Source organism: Esox lucius, chromosome 1 (assembly GCF_011004845.1).
Source record: "Esox lucius isolate fEsoLuc1 chromosome 1, fEsoLuc1.pri, whole genome shotgun sequence".
NCBI lineage: Eukaryota > Metazoa > Chordata > Actinopteri > Esociformes > Esocidae > Esox > Esox lucius.
This window is the reverse complement of record NC_047569.1, coordinates 11,903,767-11,928,726: the sequence shown is the minus strand read 5'-3', so window position 1 is coordinate 11,928,726 and position 24,960 is coordinate 11,903,767. Positions and strand designations below refer to the sequence as shown.

The window sequence follows — 24,960 nt, the reverse complement described above, 5'->3', positions numbered from 1 at the left end:
AGGTCCCCCTGCTCAAGCCAGCGCATGTCCAGGCCCATCTGAAGTTTGCCAATGACCATCTGGATGATCCAGAGGAGGAATGGGAGAAGGTGATGAGACAAAAATAGAGCTTTTTGGTCTAAACTCCACTCACCGTGTTTGGAGGAAGAATAAGGATGAGTACAACCCCAAGAACACCATCCCAACCATGGAGCATGGAGGTGGAAACATCATTCTTTGGGGATGCTTTTGTGCAAAGGGGACAGGACGACAGCACCGTATTGAGGGGAGGATGGATGGGGCCATTTTTCGTGAGATCTTGGCCAACAACCTCCTTCCCTCAGTAAGAGCATTGAAGATGGGTCGTGGCTGGGTCTTCCAGCATGACAATGACCTGAAACACACATCCAGGGCAACTTAGGAGTGGCTCCGTAAGAAGCATCTCAAGGTCCTGGAGTGGCCTAGCCAGTCTCCAGACCTGAACCCAACAGAAAATCTTTGGAGGGAGCTGAAAGTCCATATTGCCCAGCAACAGCCCCGAAACCTGAAGGATCTGGAGAAGGTCTGTATGGGGGAGTGGGCCAAAATCCCTGCTGCAGTGTGTGCAAACCTGGTCAAGAACTACAGGAAACGTATGATCTCTGTAATTGCAAACAAAGGTTTCTGTACCAAATATTAAGTTCTGCTTTTCTGATGTATCAAATACTTATTTACAGGTAACGAGTTCAAACAGGTGCAGTTAATACAAGTAATGAGTGGAGAACAGGAGGGCTTCTTCAAGAAAAACTAACAGGTCTGTGAGTGCCGGAATTCTTACTGGTTGGTAGGTGATCAAATACTTATGTCATGCAATAAAATGCAAATGAATTACTTAAAAATCATTCAAAGTAATTTTCTGGATTTTTGTTTTAGATTCCGTCACTCACAGTTGAATAGTACCTATGATAAAAACCACAGACTTCTACATGCTTTGTAAGTGGGAAAACCTGCAAAATTAGCATTGTATCAAATATTTGTTCTCCCCAATGTACAGTCCAAGTTTCTGATTGGGCAACCTATTCTGTAGGGAATGTGCTCTGATATTGATGAAGACACAGTATGTAGTTACTTTTTGTAGAAAAACTAGTATGCTTACATGCTTGTTGGTTTTCCCCTAGTGGCTTTGCCCTCCATAGAACCTGCCAACGTCATTGTACATTATGCCAGTTAGTAAATAGATAAATTGTGAGCATACAGATCATTGATGAAGAACTCTTTGGAACATTTATGATCATTGCAGTCAAGGTAAAGACATTTTACTAAAAGCATTGATTTGTATTGTATCTATAAATCTGTTACAATTTGGACTATTGTGATTTTGTATGGCATTTGCCAACATCTTATTTAATTTACAGCTTTTATACTTTAGTGTCACAGTATTGTGACACTAAAGTCCTGCATATGGCCTGTTGTAGCTGATCACTTTACTGTATCTATACAGTTCCTGTATTAATGTACAGTTCATCATCACTCACTATAAAAACCTGCTGTATGTATGTTTCTAGGATACGTAAGAGTTAAACAAAACCATAAATAAAAATAATAAGATTAGATAAAAAACATGAATCTAAAACATTTATATACTTCTTTAAAAGGGTTTGTCTGTGATATGTTTGGACAAATCTCCTATTTATATTAAGATTTCTGTGAATGTTAATAACTTAAGAATATTAACAGAATATTAACATTGTTAGGTTTTATTTCACATGTCAAAGCCCTAGTAAGAACACTAGGGCCACTGTAGATTTGAATGGGTATTTTACTGCAGCATAACATTTGATCATTTCTTTCCAGATTGTTCATTAGAAAATCCACATCATCATGTCAAATGGGAACCAGAGCTTTGTGACAGAGTTTGTTATTGTTGGTTTTCCTGGACTTCAGCCAGAGTTCTACGGCCTTATCTCAGCTGTGTTATTTCTTGTTTATTTTTGCACTTTGATTGGAAATATTGTTGTTTTTATCCTGTTTGCAACTCAAAACGCTCTCCATAAACCTATGTATTTTATCATTTTGAATCTGGTTGTCTCTGATATAGTGTTCAGCACCACAACTTTACCAAAAATTATTGCCAGGTATTGGTTTCAGGCAGGAGTAATCTCTTTCTTCGGTTGTTTTTTGCAAATGTACTTAGTGCACTATTGTGGAACTGTAACTAGCTTTCTACTGTTAGTAATGGCTTTAGACCGATATGTGGCAATCTGTTACCCACTCAGATACAAAATGATTATCACAAACTCCACTATTCATATACTCAATTTCACTGTATGGGTTATTGGACACCCGTCATGTCTTTTTGTGGTTATTACTGCCTATCCACTTCCTTACTGTACCTCAAACAAAATAATGCAGTGCTTCTGTGATCATACTTCCATAACAAAGCTTGCATGCACTGACATGACTCCTTATATTTTTCCTCTTTTTGCTGTTGGAATGATGATACTACTTGTTCCTCTGACCTTCATAATATTTTCCTATTGCTCTATTATTGTTGCAGTTCATAAGATTGCGAGTACCGAAGGACGTGTCAAATCTCTTTCTACTTGCAGTGGGCAGCTGTTGGTCATTGCCCTCTATTTTATACCTAGAACTTTTGTGCATTTGTGCAACAGTATTGGCATTCTATTCAACACTGATGTACGTATTGGTATTATAATGTTGTATAGCCTACTCCCGCCAATGGTCAATCCTTTAATATACTGTTTAAGAACTGAGGAAATAAAACATATCTTGATTAAACGATTTAGACAAACACAAGTACGCTTTCAATAGGGGTAGAATGGAAAACTATTTATTTTATGTACTTAAAGTATCAGTATGTATTCATCAGTATGTAATGTATTCTCCATGTGGAAGTTAAGTGAATTGCAGCAACAACTGTTTATATTGAATCCAAGGTTTTTGAGCATGTGTTAAAATTATTGTCTACACATGTATAATTTAATTTGGAAACAGTTACTCATTCAATGGTATCGCTTAATTATTTTGCTATTGAAGAATAACAGCGAAGAAATCACAAATATGGAATCATATTGTACCCAAACAAATGTTAAACAAATCATAATACATTTAATATTGTAGATTCTATGAACAATCTGAAATATCAAAGTATTTTTATTTGTTTAACACTTTTGTGGTTACAACATTAATCCATATGTGTTATTTCCTAGTTTTGATGTCTTCACTATTATTCTACAATGTAAATAACAGTAAAAAAAAATATATAGAAATATCATTGAATGACTAGGTGTCTTCCAACCATTTGAGTGGTACCGATATTGAAAAAGAAAGCAAATAGTAGTACCACAAGGGCTTTATAAAATATATTTGATTGATTGTTAGCACAATGTTTGCCGTCTTATCTGTAACAAAACTGTCCCTTTGAGAAACTATAAAGTACTGCATTCTTCTTAGACAGAACTAGGCTTTCACGAACCATGAACAAATTCTACATTGCATGAATGAGATAACTTTATTGTCCATTAAAACTTTTTGGCACAGACAGTTGTATCAATTATTTTGGATCTTTTCATTTTCAAAAAATTTCTCAGAAATGCAACAAATTATAAGAACTTAATTCCAGTTAAAGATTCATTACATAATTGTGTATATTTCTATCCAGTTTTTGCAACTGCAGTGCTCATGAGAAAAAACAGGTCCATGCTTGTTTTGTACAATGTTATGACTTTACAACAAAATGAAACACAAGCTGTATGTGCTTTAGATCCCAGAATCCATCTTTAATTGTTTAAATGACTGACGCATCACTGTGCTGGCATGTCACTGTAGCTTGTATACAAGCCTTGGTTCTGCCATAAAGTCCACAGTCCCACATGCAGTGTAAATTAGCCCAGCTTTTTGTTTCTCTGTTACTTTGCCAGGAGAAGCTCAGGATGTTGGACCTGTCATTTTGAAAGTAAATCACTGACTTAAATATTTGCATAAGTAGATTTGTAGTTGTAAACCCTACTTGCAAACGTGAAATTTATGTTTTGTGAATATGACAAATAAACTGCACATGTAAACACTTCAAATTAAATTCCATTGTGTAACCGTAATAGCTCTCAATTCTTAGTAGTGATTGTTGTAAACCTTTTATCTTCCCTTTGCTTACTTATAACATGGGTTCATGCTTAACATTTTTGTGCTATGTATAATCCAAAGTTATTGTTTGCTCAAAGTTGAGATGCAATTTTGTCTTATTAACAATTATGGAGCAGAATGGGTCTCCTTGGCATGCACAAACTTAAACCCATGTGACATCACAGGCTACAAATTACCTAAGATTGATGATTTGTTTGAAAGCCAATGGTTGCAGTTTTTTTCCAAACAACCTGAAAGTAAAATGGTATTTTTATTTTAAACTTACATTATCTAAGTTTAAAATAAATCTATTTAAATATTATATATTTAAATATTTAAAATTGTGGTTTCAAGTTACTGAAGCTACAGTATTTGGTCGGTCAAAATGCACAGTAGACGGTGATTACTGCTAGCTAGTTAAGCGTGCTCACGTTAGATAGCTTTCTCTGTCTGTAGCTGTTTGGCTACAAGTTAGTGTTATTGCTGGCTGCAGACCCAATACCAGTGTGTAGGACAACTATAAAAAAACAGACACCAAAATGCTATAATGACAGCAATGGCAAAATTTTTATTTTGGCGTAATCTCATGACTATTTTGGTTAAAACTTAAGCTTGTGCATTGAAGCAGACCACCTCAGGAGATTTGACTGTAGGTTTTCAAACCAACCTTTCCAATCACATTTGATTCAGTTGTTATATTTATTGCAGAGCTCTACTTCAGTAGAGCCTTGTGGGGCAATGAAAATTGACTATGACAGACAGCAAGATAGACATTCATGTGTACAGTTATATTCAAATTTCAGATTGCTTCTAATGGTCAGGCTTACCTGTGAGTCACAGGAGAGAGGCCACAAAAGCCCCAGAGTCACCTGACAGAAGAGGCCACAGAAACTGGAAAACATGTTGGATGTCAATAAGATGATGTGACCACTGTGACTTTGGACAAGCTGCCATCTGTGGAAGGAAATGCCTTTTAACTGCATTTAAACTGGTTCTGTGCATAATGTCAAGTCAAATGTATTAATAAAGCAAAAGGAAAACAGTACATAAAATATATACTGTAGCTAACTAAACATAATTTCATAGGACATGACAGATATAAACACAATTTCCTACCCATTTGCAGACTGCTAAAGAAAAAAGACAGGTCTTAAGGGGTGATTAAAAATGTTCGCTATTAGTGGAATACCTAATATATAAAAGTAGGCCACAACTTTGCAGCAGCAACAGAAAAGGCACAGTCTCCTTTAAACTTTAATTGGAACCATGGAGCACACAAAAGCAAATGGTTGGAAGACTTATGACCTAAGGGTCCTTGAGGAAGAATGGGGGATAAGGAGGTCAGAAATATAGGAGGGTGCTGATCCATGTAACCCATCAATAACAATTAAAATAACCTTAAAATTAATCCTATATTTAACAGGTAGGCAGAGAATAGTGGCCAATACAGGAGAGATACTTTCTCTCTTCTTTGTATCGGTTAAAAGCGTAACAATTGCATTTTGGACAAGCTGAAGGCAAGACAAGGAAGACTGACAGACTCCCATATACAAATAGTTGCTATAGTCCAGATGAGAGGAAATTAACATATGAACAACTGTCTCCAGATCCTTGAAAGTAAGAATGGGGTTCAATTTGGAAATGGCCCGGAGCTGGAAATAGCTACCTCTTACAATAGCGTTTGTTTATCAAATTTGAGATCAGAATCAAAAAGGAACCAGAGATTGAATAGTTGTATAGAGGCCCTAAGTAATTAACAATAACTATGTACATTGATGATAGAGTCCCTATGTTATTAACAGAAACTTTAGTGGAGTCTATGGAGCCAAATATAACATTATAGGGTCTGTGTATAAATAGTCAATGAGTTAGTTATCTCTAACGTGGATGCACAGAGTAGGCTAGATACTGAACCATGGGGTGCAGAAAAGAACTTTCAAAATACCTACCTAACAAGGTAATGGAACTTTATAAAGATGGAAAAGGATATAAAAATATATCAAAATCCTTGCAAATGCTAGTCAGTACTATTCAATCACTTATTAGAAAGTGGAAAATTCGAGATCTCTTGATACCAAGCCAAGGTCAGGTAGACCAAGAAAGATTTCTGCCAAAACTGTCTGAAGAAAACCCACAGATAACCTCAGAAGAAATACAGGCTGCACTGGAAAAGACGGTGTGGTTGTTTCACGGAGCACAATACGACGATACTTGAACAAAAGTGAGCTGCATGGTCGAGTTGCCAGAAAGAAGCCTTTACTGTGCCAATGCCACAAAAAAGTCAGGTTACATTATGCCCGATAAGACCTTGACATGCCTCACAACTTCGTGCACACTGTAATTTGGAATGACGAGGCCACAACCAAAAAAGCACTATGTTTGGAGAGGGGTCAACAAGGCCTATAGTGAACTGAATGCCATCCCCACTGTGAAGCATGGTGGTGGCTCACTGATGTTTTGGGGGTGTGTGAGCTCTAAGGGCACAGGGAATCGTGAAAATTGATGGCAAAATTAATGCAGCATGTTATCAGAAAATACTGGCATACAATTTGCATTCTTCTGCACAAAAGCTGCGCATGGGACGCTCGTGGACCTTCCAGCACGACAATGACCCTAAGCACAAGGCCAAGTTGACCCTCCAGTGGTTACAGCAGAAAAAGTTGAAGTTTCAAGAGTGGCCATTGCAGTCTCCTGACCTTAATATTATGGAACCACTCTGGGGAGATCTCAAACATGTGGTTCATGCAAGACGACCATAGACTTTGCATGACCTGGAGGCATTTTGCAAAGACGAATGGGCAGCTATACCACCTGCAAGAATTTGGGGCCTCATAGACAACTATTACAAAAGACTGCATGCTGTCATTGATGCCAAAGGGGGCAATACACAGGTTCAAGAACTAAGGGTATGCAGACTTTTGAACAGGGGTCAGTTTTTTTCTTTGTTGCCACATTTTGTTTTATGATTGTGCCATTCTGTTATGACCTACAATTGAATGTGAATCCCATAAAAGTTACAGACATGTTTTGCCTGCTCACTCATGTTGAATTTACAAATGGTACATATATTACCTATTCTTCAAGGTTATGCAACATTTTGTAATGCTATTATAACGTTGTACAGCCTTCTCTGTCCTATGATAAATCCTTTAATTATTCACTCTAAGAACTTAGGAAATAAAACTGATTAAACAATTTAGACAAACACAAGTGCACATTCAATGTTGGAGAACTTTGTTTTGTTAGATATTTGTAATTGCTATTTGTAAAATGTACATGTAAATAAGTAAAATTAAAGAAATATTTTCGAGATCTCTTGATTACTGTATGTTCAGTAATAATGGAATGATAGTTTTATTCTCCAGTCATAATTTTGTCTGCCTACAAAAGCACGTCCAAAAATGCTTTTGTCAAATGGAAAAGCTGGACCCAGGGCTGGCTGCTGGCACAGGCAGGTAAGGTAGTTGCCTTGGATACCATCTGCCTCACACTGCGCTGGCTGTGTGAGTCAGCACCCCAAAATAAATATATTAGGCACACCTTCACTCTCGCCCTTACGTGTGCCTCCACAGTACCTGTCTTACAGTAGTGGGGGAAGGACAATGAGTTAACTGGCAGCTAATAAACCCTCAAACCTTTTCAGTTTGTGTCCCTCAGATCATGTGGCACTGGTCTTTTGGTTGTCCCAAGGTTCAGAACATAAACTTTTGGTGAAGCCTCTTTCAGCCACAATTGACCTGTCCTTTGGAAAAGCTTGCCAGATTATCTGAGGGAGGCAGATGCTATTGGCATTTGTAAAAGAAAACAAAAAAATAAACACCTTTTTAGTCAAGTTTTTTAAAAGATTTTCTTCAACTTTTCTTCCTAAGAATAATTTTATGTAGTCATTTATCCCCTTTGATTTAACATCTCATTTTTATATACACCTACACACACACACACACACACACACACACACATACATATATATATATATATATATATATATATATATATATATATATATATACTTTTATTAATATCTTTACTGTAATCATTTTATCAAAGCATTATTTATTAACTGTTTTTATTTTGACTTTTACCAGTTAAAATGCCATGAAATGTATTTTGTAAAAAGTTTGGTATATAAATCTATAAGTTTGATTTGATTTTTTTAATTAAAATTTACAAATACAATATCATAAGAGTAGCAAATCTAATCACTACAGATCTTTTTTGATCCCTTGTGGCTTTGCCCTCTACTGAACTTGTCAACGTCATCTTTAATTGTCTCAAAACAGATAAATTAGGAGCACACTGACCATTGTTGAAGATCTTCTCTGAACATTTCAGTTCATTGTAATTGAGGTAAAGCAATTTTTCTAAATTATTGATTATATTTCAGTTGTATGAAACTGGATATGTTTATCATTAGATTTCACAACACTGTTTGAATTTCTGCTTTTAAACTGCTTAAATTATTGTTTTCGTTTTATATTTGTTAAACACCTGCATTTGATCCATATATCATTATAGGCATTCTTGGTTATAATTATGTAATGTATAAATACTTGATGGAGAATTAATACATAACAATCACACGTAATGCATGACAATCATTATTTAATCAAAGATTAAATTATGGTTATAAACCAAAACAATTAAATTATTGTTGAAATTTTAAAGTATTCTGTTACATTTACTAGTAATTGGTAGTAATCATTTGTTTCTCCAAATCTCTTACTTATATTAGGCATGGTTTATGTGAAAGTCCATACTTTAAGTTAGGATTTTACATAATATAATTTAGGTTTTAATATTAAAATGTTTTAATGTAGTAACATTTGATCATTGCTTTCCAGATTATAAATTTTTAGGTTGTTGGTTCCAACATGTCAAAAGGGAACCAGAGCTTTGTGACAGAGTTTTTCATTGTTGGTTTTCCTGGACTTCAGCCAGAGTACCAAGGTCTTGTTTCAGCTGTGTTATTCCTGGTTTATGTTTGCATTTTGATTGGAAATGTTGTTGTTCTTATCTTATTTGCAACTCAAAACGTTCTCCATAAACCTATGTATTTTATATATTTGAGTCTGGTTGTGTCTGACCTACTATTCAGCACCACAACTTTACCAAATATTATTGCCAGGTATTGGTTTCAGGCAGGAGTTGTCTCTTTCTTTGGTTGTTTTTTGCAAATGTACCTAGTGCACTATTGTGGAACTGTAACTAGCTTTATTCTGTTAATAATGGCTTTAGACAGGTATGTGGCAATATGTTACCCCCTCAGATACCCAATGATTATTAAGAAATCCACCGTTCACATACTAAATCTCACTGCATGGATGCTTGCACACCCTCCCTGTCTTTCTATTGTAATTCGGGCCTATCCTCTTCCTTACTGTGCCTCCAATAAAATTCAGCATTTTCACTGTGATCATACATCTATAACAAAGCTTGCATGTACTGACAGAACCCCTTATAGTTTTCCAGCTTTTGTTGTGGCAATGGTGGTTTTACTTGTACCTCTCACCTTCATAATATTTTCATATTGCTCTATTATTGTTGCAGTTCTTAAGATTGCGAGCACCCAAGGGCGCATTAAAACACTTGCTACCTGTAGTGGGCAGCTGATCATTATTGCCCTCTATTTTCTGCCCAGATGTTTTGTTTATTTGTCCAGCAACATTGGCATTGTATTCAGCCCTGATGTACGTATTGTTATTATAATGTTGTATAGCCTGCTCCCTCCTATGATTAATCCTCTAATATATTGTCTTAGAGCTAAGGAAATAAAACAGATTTTGATCAAACAATTTAGACAAACACAAGTGTCCATTGAATAATGGATGATAAGAATGATATAATGTATATAATATAGTAAATATTATGCTGTGTTTTTGTTTGTCATTTTGTGTTTTGTTATGTGTTTGATTATCACACTACAGTTAGTTGAAGCAACGAAGGTTCTCTGAGACATGCTGTGTTTACTTAGAGTTTTTGTATGTACACAAATCATTTAAAAATATGATGTTTTATGCATCAAATAACATAATTCATAAGTGTACAATAGTTATTTTATTGTAAAAAGCATTAACAGAATTTGTTAAATCACATATTTATTGCATTTTAATAATTATCTTAATATGCCAGGGAATATGCAAAACTATAATGTTGCAGAAAAAAGAAAACAGGAGAATTATTGGCCATTTTCTTGTGTGTATGTGGCATTCTACAATACATAGTGACCCTTTATACATTCTGAATATTCAGTCTAGATTTAATTGCTGTAAGCAACGTGATTTATCAAACCACATATTGCTGTGACATTTTACAGAAATACACATGGTCAACTCCATTTAAAGAGGCTCTCTATAATGGGTCCTACTATGTCATTGAATTATGTACAACATCACCTGCTTCAATATGTCATGTCCTCCAAAAAACAAAAACATGGTGTGCTTAAGATCCCAGAATGCATAATTAACTGATGAACTCTGGTTGGCCTGTTGTACATTTGTGGCCAATTAATGAAAATACCAGAGACCACAAGAAAATCAGCTATCTAACAAGTCCTTACATTTGTTTTAATTTTGTTTTTCTACATCAAGAAGGAGCATGGGTGGAAGAATAGGTCTTTCAGGGTGGAATATTCCATTATTAATATGAACTAATCTTTATTAAAGCGGCACTTCACCCTGAGGGGAATGTGTTTTGTTTTTTGCCCACCAAAAATCCCAGTATTATGTCACAGGGTGGAATGGCAAGGAAGATCTGAAAAATGTACACTGTAACTGTGAGGTTCTGTTCCGTTCGGTTTCAGTTTGCTCTGGTTTTTGTGAATGTTGCCTGTGGTGTTTGGTTTTTGTCTTTTGTTCTTGAATGCTGCCTGTCCTTGTTCTGATTGTTTCTATCTGTGCCTTGTTTGCTCCCTCGTGTCCCTATTTCAGTTCCTCCTGCCAGTGTTTCTGGTTGATCATTGTCTTTACTGTCTTGAGTGTGTTCCTTGTTTTTGCAGACTCTTATGTTCTGCACTGTGTGAGTCCACTTATTAAAATGTGCTTTTGAGACCTCTGCGCCTGTGTCCTCATACCTCCTGAACGTGACCGTTACACTGATCGCGCCAGAAGTTCATTCTATGTGTAGTCGCTGTTGTCATTGATTGATAGTGCTTCATCTTCCCACTCTGCAGTAGTTTTTTTTAAACATCATCCTGGTCGACTAAATAATGCTAGATAGCTGAATTTAAAATAAGCACTATCATGGCTTGTTTTCATGATTTGAAGGATTTGTTTCTGAATCTGATCTTACATGGTGATATTGAACCATACATAATTGAACTTGAGTAGACTACTGCTGTACAATGGATTTGATGTGAAACACATTAAATACGGATTGAAGAATGTGTTGACTAATTGCATTTGGACCACAAGTTTAACGGAACCAAAGCAGCAAAGAAGTGAATTCTATTGGTTTGTCTTGTTTCTTTTCTAAACAATCAATGGGAATTTATTTATCTGGCTAGGTTAAAAAGCTAACTATTAAGAATGGTGGCTGTCAGTCTACTGTAAAATATAAAGGATACCCCTTTGAGATATCGGTACTATCATTATAATGGCAAATTATTTAAGCCATTCTTATTGAAAACCACACCTACTGTGGCCAGCATTCTACTGCATAATAAATAAAGATATGCAAATGCACTTTAATATACAGTGGGTATAGAAAAGATTCACCCCCCTTTAAAATAATCACATTTAGTTGCTTTGCAGCCTGAAATGAAGACAGTTTTTGTTTCATTCAGCTGTATCTACTCAGTTATAACATCCAAGTGAAAGATATAACACCAACATGTCAGAAAAAAAGAAAAACAATCAATGAGTTGGAAAAAGGATCACCCCCTCCCTTGAGTCAGTATTTTGTTGAACCACCTTTTGCTTTAATTACAGCCTTTAGTCTGTTGGGATATGTCTCTGCTAACTTTGCACATCTAGATGTTGCAATATTTGACCACTCTTCTTTGCAGAACTGCTCAAGTTCAGTTAAATTTGATGGTGACCGTTTGTGGACTGCTGTTTTCCAGTCATTCCACCGATTTTCAATGGGGTTTAGGTCCGGGCTCTAACTAGGCCGTGCAAGGAGATTCACCGTTTTCTCCTTCAACCACTGTGTGGTCAGTTTTGCTGAGTGCTTTGGGTCATTCTCATGTTGGAAGGTAAATATTCTTCCCATTGACAACTTTCTGGCAGAGAACAGCAGATTTTCTTCAAGAATTTGACAGTATTTTGCCCCATCCATTTTTCCTTCTATCCTGACAAGTGCTCCAGTCCCCTGCTGCAGAGAAACAACCCTATAACATGATATTAACAACTGCATGCATTACTGTAGAAATGTTATTTGGATGGTGAGCTGTATTGGATTTTGGCAAAGCTCAGTCATGACTGCATGTGGCCTTTCTTGAGGAGTGGCTTTTTTCTTGCAACCCTCCCATACAAGCCACAATTGTGGAGAATTTGTGGTGATGTTGCAAATGCTCACAATGACCACTCTTTGTCATGAATTCCTGCAACTGCTTCAGAGTTGCTGTAGGCCTCTCTGACCAGTTTCCTCCTGACTCTTTCATCCAGTTTGGAGTGATGTCCTGACCCAGGGAGGGTCTGTGTTGTACCAAATACCTTCCGCCTCGTAATAATAGACTTCACTGTGCTTCTAGGCACTGATAAAGCTTTAGAATTTTTTTTGTATACATCTCCTGACATGTGCCTGTCCACAACTTTTGCTATTGAAAAGGTGATTAACCTGGTTGGGTTTATGAGTCATTTTTAGGAGGGGGGTGATTTTTTTTCCAACTCAGTTATTCTGTTTTTTTATTTGTAATTTTTTTTCTGACAAGTTGGTGTTATATCTTTCACTTGGATGTTATAAATGTTGTAAAAACAGCTGAATAAAACAAAAATTGTTTTTGTCCATTTTCATTTCAGGCTGCAAAGCGACAAAATGTGATTATTTTAAAGGGGGGTGATTCTTTTCGATACCCACTGTAAATGTATGTACAGGATAATTTTAAGAGAAATCTAGAAAATATACTCCTATATAAAACTGTATTATAAAAATGTTTCATTGTTGTCATTCAATAAAAATTTCAACCAAATGTATTTATGTGTTCAGCACTAATTGAAGTTAATTTATTGATTTATCAGGGTAAAAGCAAGGATTCGTTTTTCTGCATCAGTTTTTGATAAAAAGCTTCAAATTTCTGCAATGTTCCAAAGATGGAAAAAAGCAGCTCTTGAGATACACTCACCTAAAGGATTATTAGGAACCCCATACTAATACTGTGTTTGACCCCCTTTCGCCTTCAGAACTGCCTTAATTCTACATGGCATTGATTCAACAAGGTGCTGAATGTCACGATTGAAGATATGGAGACGGAGGCAAGCGCAGAAGCTTGAGGGTTTCCCCCTTTTATTAAACAAAATAATGAAAACTAAACGGAGTGCCGGGCACTACAATAAGTCCCAAAGTTCAAGGGGTCCGTGGTTCAGGAGCGGAGCACCACCGGAGCACCACCGGAGCACCACAGGAGCACCACAGGAGCACCACAGGTGTCCATACACACACACACGCGATGACAAGGAGAAAAGGGCTGAACTAAATACACTGAGAAACGAGGAGAACAGAAACAGGTGGGGGCTAAACACAGGTGAACTGAATATACAGATTAACAGAAACAAGAACAGGAAAGACCATACAAGGACAAGACAAGGACACACAGAAAACATGAAGTGGAATGGTCCCTTTAGAAATGTTGGCCCATATTGATAGGATAGCATCTTGCAGTTGATGGAGATTTGTGGGATGCACATCCAGGGCACAAAACTCCCATTCCACCACATCCCAAAGATGCTCTATTGGGTTGAGATCTGGTGACTGTGGGGGCCATTTCAGTACAGTGAACTCATTGTCATGTTCAAGAAATCAATTTGAAATGATTCTAGCTTTGTGACATGGTGCATTATCCTGCTGGAAGTAGCCATCAGAGGATGGGTATATGGTGGTCATAAAGGGATGGACATGGTCAGAAACAATGCTCAGGTAGGCCGTGGCATTTAAACAATGCCCAATTGGCACTAAGGGGCCTAAAGTGTGCCAAGAAAACATCCCCCACACCATTACACCACCACCACCAGCCTGCACAGTGGTAACAAGGCATGATGGATCCATGTTCTCATTCTGTTTACGCCAAATTCTGACTCTACCATCTGAATGTCTCAACAGAAATCGAGACTCATCAGACCAGGCAACATTCTTCCAGTCTTCAACTGTCCAATTTTGGTGAGCTCGTGCAAATTGTAGCCTCTTTTTCCTATTTGTAGTGGAGATGAGTGGTACCCGGTGGGATCTTCTGCTGTTGTAGCCCATCCGCCTCAAGGTTGTGCGTGTTGTGGCTTCACAAATGCTTTGCTGCATACCTTGGTTGTAACAAGTGGTTATTTCAGTCAAAGTTGCTCTTCTATCAGCTTGAATCAGTCGGCCCATTCTCCTCTGACCTCTAGCATCAACAAGGCATTCTCGCCCACAGGACTGCCGCATACTGGATGTTTTTCCCTTTTCACACCATTCTTTGTAAACCCTAGAAATGGTTGTGTGTGAAAATCCCAGTAACTGAGCAGATTGTGAAATACTCAGACTGGCCCGTCTGGCACCAACAACCATGCCACGCTCAAAATTGCTTAAATCACCTTTCTTTCCCATTCTGACATTCAGTTTGGAGTTCAGGAGATTGTCTTGACCAGGACCACACCCCTAAATGCATTGAAGCAACTGCCATATGATTGGTTGATTAGATAATTGCATTAATGAGAAATTGAACAGGTGTTCCTAATAATCCTTTAGGTGAGTGTACATTTCATATGTTAATCAAAGGAGAGATCAGGCTTGATGAGAACGCCAAAGTACCTCGCAGTTTTTTTTGGATACGATGATACAACCGTTGAAGTTCACTTTGAGAGCTACCAACAAAACTTGTTCCTTGGGTCCTAAAATGAGCATTTATTTTTTTCCTGAGTTTAAAAGCAAGAGGTCTATCATCCACCTCCTAATATCTGAAACGCATGCTTCCAAAGTAGATAATTGTGGTTCTTGTTTCATTGAAATATAAAAATGTGTGTCATTAGATTAGATTCAACTTTATTGACAGTACAAGTACATTACAACAAAATGCAGTTAGCATCTAACCAGGAGCTCATCTGAATGCTTGTCGTCCTCATCGGGGTCTCGACCTGACTGCAGTTGGTCATCGTAACCGACTTGAGTGGGCAAATGCTCACATTCGATGGCATCTGGCACTTTGGAGAGGTGTTCTCTTCACGGATGAATCCCGGTTTTAACTGTACAGGGCAGAAATAGGCCTTTTGTGTACATAGATAAAGTCTTAGATCTTTGAGTTCATGATAAATAGGGGCAAAAACAAAAGTGTTGTGTTTATAATTTTGTTCAGTGTACATTACAAGTGGAATGTGTCCATGTGCAAAAAAGGCAAATGCATTACAAATGGCAATACTAAATGTGCAATTAAGGCAAATAGAGGAGGGTTCACAAGTTTTAGGTATAGTGAATGTTACAAGGGGGATCATAGTTGTTCGGGTACAAATGGCAATTTCTAAATTCCATTCTAGATGTGCAAATGAGGCAAATGAGCACCAATGTTGTGTTGGGCGGTTTTCACCACCCATTGCAGGGCCATCCGGCCGGCTATGGAGCAGCTGCTAAACCACACATTGTGGCACAGTTTGTGAGAATGGTCTCGATTGTGCAGCGGTACCTTTTTGACCAGAGCTGAGGTGTTGGGGGACTCGGGAAGGTCCTCGGAGATGTGGAACCCCAAAAATTTGAAGCTGGACACACGCTCCAACTCAGTACCATCGATGAGGACTGGGGCGTAGCTGCAGCTTTTTGACTTCCTGTAATCCACAATGAGCTCCTTGGTTTTCTTCACTTTGAGGTCCAGGTTGTTGCCAGCACACCATCCCGCCAGGCACATGACCTCTTCCCTGTAGGATGATTCATCATTGTCACTAATTAGGCCTACCCCCTTTGGAGTCGTCTGCGAACTTGATGATGGTGTTGGAACTGTGTACAGGGTGAAGAGGGAGTACAGGAGAGGGCTCAGCACACAGCTTTGTGGTACACCAGTTTTCAGGGTCAGGTTGGAGGAGGTGAAGTTGTCTAAATTGACAGACTGAGGTCTGTTGGTTAGGAAGTCCAGAGTCCAGTTGTGAGAAAGGGGCTGATCCCCAGGTCATGGAGTTTGTTGACCAGCCTAGAGGGGATGACAGTGTTGAATGCTGAGCTGAAGTCTATGAATAGCATTCTCACATAGGTGTTGGTTTTTTCCAGGTGGGTCAGGGCAGAGAGTAGAGCCGTGGAGATGGCGTCCTCTGTAGACCTGTTCGATCGGTGGGCAGACTGGTAGGGATCCAGTCTTGGGGGAGGCAGGACTTAAGGTGGGCCAGAACTAGTCTTTTGAAGCACTTCATGATTGTGGGGGTGAGTGCAACCGGTTGGAAGTCATTCAGGCTAGACGCAGTCGACTTCTTCGGCACTGGCACAACAGTTGCAGATTTGAAGCACGTGAGGACCACCGCCTGGGCCAGTGACGTTGAAAATGTTGTTAAAGACCTTGGCCAGCTGCCCAGCACATGATCTGAGCACACCCCCGGGGACGCCATCAGGACCAGCAGCCTTGCTCAATGCAGATGACACTTCTGTGGTGGATAGTCTGAGGGGGGAGGTATGGGGGAGTTCAGCTTTAATACCAGGCTCTTTATTGTTCCTGTTGAGGAGTGCGTAGAACCTGTTTAACTCATCAGTGAAGGAGACATCGCTGGCTGTGGGGGTAAGGTTCTTTGGCCGGTAGTCAGTGATTGCTTGGATGCCCTGCCACATGCATCAGGGTTCTGAGTTGTTGTGGAAATGCTCCTCAATCTGCAATTTGTGGTCATATTTAGCCATCAGCATAAGAGTGAAAATTTACATTGTGGTTCCAGATGATATCACCCAGGCAGCATATATGGTGAAAACAATATTGGGCTCAAAACCGAGCCTTCAGGAACACCAAAACATACCTTAGATTTTTCAGAGAACATGCCATCCTGCACAAACTGATACCTTTCAGAAAAAATATGATTTAAACCAGGCTACAATGTGTCTGCGTAGCTCAATATGGGTTTCCAGTCATTTTAAGGCAAGGTAGTGACCAATAGTGACAAAAGTAGCATTAAGATCAAGAAGCAACAAGACGGATGCAGAACCTTTGTCTGATGCCAATAGATGGTAATTTACTGTATCACCTTCACAAGAGCAGTCTTAGTGCTATGATGGGGTCCGAAACCGGACTGGAGCATTTTGTAAGTGTTATTTGTCTTCAGGAAGGCATTCAGTTTTTGGGAAACAGTTTTTACACGATTTTTGAGAGGAACGGGAGGTTCAATACTGGCATATAACTGTTTAATATATCTGGGTCCAGATTAGATTTTTTCAGAATAGGCTTTATTTACGCAATTTGGTACGCATAGGGAGTTTGGTACGAGTTTGGTACGCATAGGGAGCAATTAAATATGTTCAACATTGGCTGACCTAGCACAGGAGGTAGTTTTGTTGTAATTGGGTCTAGTTGACAATTTGTGGGTTTAGAACTCATTACTAATTTAGTGAATGTGTTGAGTGATACAGGGTCAAAAAATTCAAGTGTCCCGATATTCATAAATTGTACATGAAATCATTACTGTTTTCAACATTACTTTTGGGAATAATTTTTTATGCATTACTTTTGGCTTGAAAACACGACACTACCTCTAATGAAGGCAAATAATTAGTAGCTAAATATTGTATCACCATTTTGACATCATCAGATAGATTTTTAGTTAGTTTTATGTTAACTTCTTAGTTAATATTGAGGGGAGTCCAGCACAATTTTGCCATCTAATGCTTGCATCACTAGCAAAACCTGATACATGTAAAATGCTGAAAATGGAGAATCAGATTTATGTAATAATGTCACTTTATTTAATTTGACATTTCTACTTAATATCAAAGAGATTGAAAAATATCCTATTCTTTTTGCTAGACCATGTAAGCGGAGTCGGCCAAGAAGAGCGAATGTGTCTTACTGAGTGACCGACCGAAAGCGTAATGGTTAGAGAAGCGGACTTGTCAACTATAGGTCCTCAGTTCGTATCTCCTCGCAGGCGAAGCAAAGTACGCATTATGAATTATTACGTTTAGACGAAAACTTTGCTGGTTAAAACAGTATCTACATTATAGTAAGCCTGAAATAAAACAGTTTACTGTTATATTGCGACTGTTTCTGGTGGATTTTCAAATTACGCATCCGTGCATGCGTGTTTTGGGTCAGGATAGACAAACACATTGGCTGGCATAACATACAGTAGTTACGTTATAGTAAGCCTTAACTGAAACTGTTTACGGTTATACTGCAACTGTTTTGGGCATGGAAAAGTTAATCTTCAGTCTCGCTAGCAATTGCTCAATTCTTATGACTATTCCAGTAAGTTAGTAGAAACCAGTCAAGTATATTACTGGCAAATATGCTGTTAAAACAGCCAGTGGCAAACACCATACATAGAAGCTATTTGTGGTGGAGGTAAACTTAGTAAGAAACATTAGTCAGATTAACTGTATCAGTGTCATTCAAAAATGGCCAATTAACTATTCAAACAGCCAGTGGCAAAAGAGGATTTGTTCAGGATAGAGACAAGAGGCTATACTGACACCCAGCAAATGTATAGCTCTGTGGTGTAGTGGTTAACGACTCAGCCTTTCATGTGAGCTACCCGGTTTCGAATTTGGAATTTCAGTGTTCAAAGATTTTTTTTATTCAGAATTCTTTTTAACAGTGTAAAATGTTCACTTAAATCCAAAAAGGCTATGAAAAACCTGCTCAGTGAGTGTACATTATGTTGTTACTGACACAGCATTTTATTTTGTAAAAAGAGACTCATGTTAACTTGATTGTTAGTCTTTCTCCTTGTGGCTTTTCCCTCTACAGGACATGGTGATGTCATAATCAATTATTTCAGTCACTAAATACATAAATTGAATGCCATCTGAAATCTGGAACCTGCTTAATGCTGCTTACTGCTAGTGTTAGACTGATTTTATCACTTATCTTTTTTATTACTTGTTTATTGCTTTTAGATTTTTATTCTACTGTATTTCTCACTCATGCACTGTTGAGATAGTTTTTGAAAACCAATAAGTTCATTGCAAATAATGCAGTTGTTAATGTTAATGTGTAATTACAAATGTCTTAAACTTGAATTGTGAACATACAGGCCATTGTTGAAGAACTTCTTTCATCTCTTCGTAATCGAGATAAGATTTTTTTTTTTCATATTGTCATAACATGAATGATCAGTGATAAAGGTACTTCATGATTTGATCTGAACACCTTATTTTAATTTATTCTTAAAACTCTTACACAAAGTATTGTTTTGTTGGTTCATTTTTACATTTAGGAAACAAAATACACAGTGAAACAAATATGTTTGAAAAATAATAATCAATAAAATTCCCAGTAAAAAATCTAAATTCCTCTTAGAAATGTATTTGTCAAAAAATCCTTCTCTTACTCATAAGCATGTTTTACATTAAAGTAACACATGAATACCTTCATTTAGGAATTCAATATCATAAATTTGATCATTGCTTTCCAGGTTGTTGGTTCTGAAGAGGTGCACCATGTCAAAAGGGAACCACAGCTTTATCACAAAGTTTGTCATCGTTGGTTTCCCTGGACTTCAGCCACTACTGTCTTGTCTCGCCTGTGTTATTCCTTGTTTATGTTTGCACTCTGATTGGAAATGTTTTTTTTCTTGTCTTGTTTGCAACTGAAAACGTTCTCCATAAACCTATGTATTTTATATATTTGAGTCTGGTTGTGTCTGACCTACTATTCAGCACCACAACTTTACCAAGTATTATTGCCAGGTATTGGTTTCAGGCAGGAACTGACTCTTTCTTTGGTTGTTTTTTGCAAATGTACTTAGTGCACTATTTTGGAACTGTAACTAGCATAATCCTGTTGATAATGGCGTTAGACAGATATGTGGCAATCTGTTACCCACTCAGATACAAAATGATTATCAAAAACTCTGCATGGGTGCTTGGACACCCTCCTTCTCTTTCTATGGTAATTAGGGCCTATCCACTTCCTTACTGCGCCTCAAACACAATCCTACAGTGCTTCTGTGATCATACATCTATAACAAAACTAGCATGCACAGACCAAACTCCTTATAGTTTTCCTGCTTTTGTCTTTGCCATGGTGGTATTACTTGTACCAGTAACTTTTATAATATTCTCTTATTGCTCATTAATTTTTTCATTTCTTAAGATTGCAAGCACCCAAGGTCAACTCAAAACACTTTCTACCTGGAGTGGGCAACTAATCATCATTGCACTTTATTTTCTACCCAGATGTTTTGTTTATTTGTCCAGCAATATCGGAATATGGAAATTGTAGCTGTATGGGTGACACATTTTAGATTTTTTCCAATGTCTTTTTCATTGTCTCTGACAGCTATCACCAAAATACTTGCTCACCAGGGTGGATAGGCTTCATTGGCAAGGATTTAATTTGTCTCATCAAGCTGAATAAAGTCAATGGTGTCCCTCGACTCATTGGTTTGAAAAACGTTGTTCAGAAATCCTTACAATAAGAACTGAATATCCAGTCTTAACTTGAAATCCAAAATGGACAGAAAAAGACTGTGTCTGTGTAACCAGCCAATGCTGGTCCTTTTTGGCTTTGCTCTTTATAGAACTTGTGCTTTCATGGCTGCTATAAATTATTAAAATACTACCTTTAGCCATTTAATTGAATATTACTTAACCCTTTTGGTGTTCGTTTGAGTAGCCTAGGCTAAATCATTTACCAATTTATGTAATGTTCTAGCTAACTATTTTACCCAAGATGCTGCCCTCACAGTTAATGTTAACTTACTACTTTCAGCCTATGTTAAGTTTACGTCGGTTGTGCATGAAGATACAAGATAGGGTACAAAAATGTACCCAAATTGAAGTAGCTGTTTAGTATGATCATGATTTTGCATACCATTGCATTATTATATTTATGATTAACAATAAAATTATGAATTACTTAGAAACTAGTTGCTATGAATAAAAGTGCCATCAGTTGTCTTCTTATGAATGACTCTTTTGTCATTGAGTCAGTGTTGCTGATGCAAAATAGGACGTTCATTACCAAACACCAAGTATGTAAATTAGGATACAACTATTAGTCATTAACAAACTGTTAGTTAAACATTATATTCTTGGTTACTTTAAAACTAAACTTCATCTGTGTGATAACACTGGTTGCATATGTCAGATTTTTCGCATGACTCATTAGGCAGAGAAAAGCTGTTACTATCAAAAAAATTCAACTGGGTCAGTGTACTGGTGAAGGGATAGATCAAATTGGCCGATAGATGGAAGGTTTGCGATGTAACTTCATGCTTCCTTGAAACAATTTTAAATACAAAAATACGGTCGTTTTTGATGGTGTGGCTGCTGCATTTTATAGTTTATTTTTATTCACAGTGGATATAAAAAGTCTACAAAACCCTGTTAAAATACCAGGTTTTTGGGATTTAAAAGAAAGAGACAAAGATAAATAATGTCAGAACTTTTTCCACTTTTAATGTGACCTATAATCTGAAAAATTCAATTGAAAAACAAACTGAAATCTTCGATGGGGAAATGTTTTTAATAAAAATCTTACAATAACCTGTTTGCATAAGTGTGGACACCCTCTTATAACTGGGGATGTGGCAGTGTTCAGAATTAACCAATCACATTCAAACTCATGTTAAATAGAAGTCATTACACACCTGCCATCATTTAAAGTGACAAAAAAGTTCAGCTTTTCTAGTAGGATTTTCCTGACATTTTCATCTCAGAGCAAAAGCCATGGTCCGCAGAGAGTTTCCAAAGCATCAGAGGGATCTCATTGTTGAAAGATATCAGTCAGGAGAAGGGTACAAAATAATTTCCAAAGCATTAGATATACCATGGAATACAGTGAAGACAGTCATAATCAAGAGGAGAAAACATGGCACAACTGAGACATTACTAAGGACTGGATGTCCCTCCAAAATTGATGAAAAGACGAGAAGAAAACAGGTCAGGGTTCCAAGAGGCCTACAGCAACATTAAAGGAACTGCAGGAATTTCTGGAAAGTACTGGCTGTGTGCTACATGTGACAACAATCTCCCATATTCTTCATATGAATGGGCTATGGGGAGGGTGGCAAGACTGAAGCCTTTTCTTACAAAGATCCAAGCCCGGATTAAGTTTGCAAAAACCAACATCAAGTCTCCCAAAAGCACGTGGGAAAATGTGTTTTGGTCTGATGAAACCAAGGTTGGCCATAATTCCAAAAGGTATGTTTAGAAAAACAACACTGCACTACACTGCACATCACCCAAAGAACACCATACCCACAGTGAAGCATGGTGGTGGCAGCATCATGCTTTGGGGCTGTTTTTCTTCAGCTGGAACCGGGGCCTTAGTCAGGTTGTAGGGAATTATGAACAGTTCCAAATACCAGGCAATTGTGGCACAAAACCTTCAGGCGTCCATTAGAAAGCTGAAGATGAAAAGGAACGACCCAAAGCACACATCCAAATCCAAAAAAGCACGGCTTCACCAGAAGAAGATTAACATTTTGGAATGGCCTAGCCAGAGCCCAGACCTGAATCCAATTGAACATCTGTTGGGTGATCTGAAGAGGACTGTGCACAGGAGGTGTCCTCGCAATCTGACAGATTTTGAGCGCTTTTGCAAAGAAGAATGCGCAAATATTGCCTCATCAAGATGTGCCATGCTAATAGACTCCTACCCAAAAAGACTGAGTGCTGTAATAAATTCAAAAGGTGCTTCAACAAAGTATTAGTTTAAGGGTGTGCTCACTTATGCAACCAGGTTATTGTAAGTTAAAAATGTTTCCCCCTCAAAGATTTCAGTTTGTTTTTCAATTGAATTGTTCACGTTATAGGTCACACTAAAGGTGGAAAATGTTCTGACATGATTTATCTTTGTCTCATTCTTTTACATCACAAGAACCTGGCATTTTAACAGGGATGTGTAGACTTTTTATATCCATTGTACTTAAAATTAAGGTATTTGCTATCTTATTTTAAAAATAAATTTTGATGTATCTTTGCCCATCTCTGAGCCTAACCACACCTAACATGGTTGCTGGTTGTTAGAGTGACCCTTTAGCGGCTGGATGATGCAGTTAACAAAGAGGCCAAAGCATACTGATTTTTATTCAAAAACACGAATTGCACATACCAACAGGTAGCAACCCAGGAAGTGAGACCTAACCAACAACACAAGCTGTTTATCAATTCCAAGAACACTAAGAACGTACTTGTGTCCTTGAGAAGAACGTTCATGCCAAGCTTCCTTGCGAGAACATCTTGCAAGATTGCGAGGACAGAGAACGTGCCTATATGGATTGAGATGCATGTGTACTTGGCTATTGCGCAATACCCCTCCACTCTATGAGGGCTGTAACCTCCTCAGTAGTCCATGAATAAAATATGAATGTGAAGATGAACAGCAGAAGGTTGTATGGAGACTATAGCCATATTCATATGATATATGACATTTGTCCCTCTCTACCGGTACTGTAATTACTTAACTTAGCTAACGTTAACTAGCCTCTCCACGGCACTGAATACCGTTAGCTAGCTGATTGAAAAGTAAAATAAGCAAATATTCCCACATTCCTACTGCTCAACAAGTATACTATCAATCTTCAAAAACTTAGATCACTAAATGCTTCATAGAAAATGTGCGAATATGTAAAATGTTCTGTGCAAATGCTGCTAATAAAGTGCTAAATATCGCTACCCATGTGCCAAGTGTCATCATTAATGTGCATATTTACGTTATCTGTTCCATGTTCAGTTGTTAGCCAACCCCATTGTCCAATATTTACAAGGCCAAAGCAGTCAGTCGCTAGTAACGAAGTGCCCTTTTTTTACACTGGTTTTAAAAAACACTGATGTATTAGCTAATTATCTACCTCTTTCATACGATATGGGAGGTAGTTGGCTAGATAACCAAAATAGTAGCAACGGTAACCTTATTCTTTTGTTTGTACAGTTATGGTTACAGACTCTCCATTCCCTACAATGGTTTTTTGAATGTATTTTATTTGCCAAAGAGACAAAACCCACAAAGCTGAAGATGACAGATATTCTTTTTATTATAATATCCTTATTGTTAATTATTTTGGTCAGAATAATCATGTAGTGACATCATGAACTCTACAGGAACATTGAGATCCAAGGACACACAGTAATACCTAGGTGGTCGTTCTGCAATGCTTTGGCTGCTGACAATGAAATATTAATGAATAAATAATACATTACAATATGCAAATGTTAAAAAATCCCCCCCCTTTAAAATAATCACATTTTGTTGCTTTGCAGCCTGAAATGAAAACAGACAAAAACTATTTTTGTTTTATTCAGCTGTATTTACAACTACAACATTTAAGTGAAAGATATAATACCAACTTGTCAGAATCTTTTTTTACAAATTAAAAAACAGAATCACTGAGTTGGAAAAAGTCACTGAATCACCCCCCCCCACTAAAAATGACTTGTAAACCCAACCAGGTGTAGTTAATCACCTTCTCAATAGCACACAAAGCCAACTGACTTTCAACTGTGATCAGCTGTGGTCATTTTGATTAGCTTAGCATGAACCAAGGTTTTCCTGAAGCATTTCAGTCCTTGGTAGTGCAACTGAAGAAAACAATAATCTATAGGTAGCAAGGCATT

General features: G+C 37.6%; 2 protein-coding genes and 1 pseudogene across 2 annotated transcripts; all 3 read left to right on the top strand.

Annotated features, from left to right (window-relative positions):
* Positions 1 to 1,839: 1,839 nt before the first annotated feature.
* Positions 1,840 to 2,790, top strand: LOC105024090 (olfactory receptor 1361-like). Its single transcript, XM_010893760.5, has one exon. It carries the CDS (start codon positions 1,840 to 1,842, stop codon positions 2,788 to 2,790), a length of 951 nt encoding a protein of 316 aa, XP_010892062.3.
* Positions 2,791 to 8,972: 6,182 nt separating this feature from the next.
* On the top strand, positions 8,973 to 9,923 carry LOC105024089 (olfactory receptor 2AT4). The gene has a single exon (XM_013131290.2). The coding sequence runs from the start codon at positions 8,973 to 8,975 to the stop codon at positions 9,921 to 9,923; it is 951 nt and encodes a 316-aa protein (XP_012986744.1).
* Positions 9,924 to 19,839: 9,916 nt separating this feature from the next.
* Positions 19,840 to 20,623, top strand: LOC105024088 (annotated as a pseudogene).
* Positions 20,624 to 24,960: the final 4,337 nt, after the last annotated feature.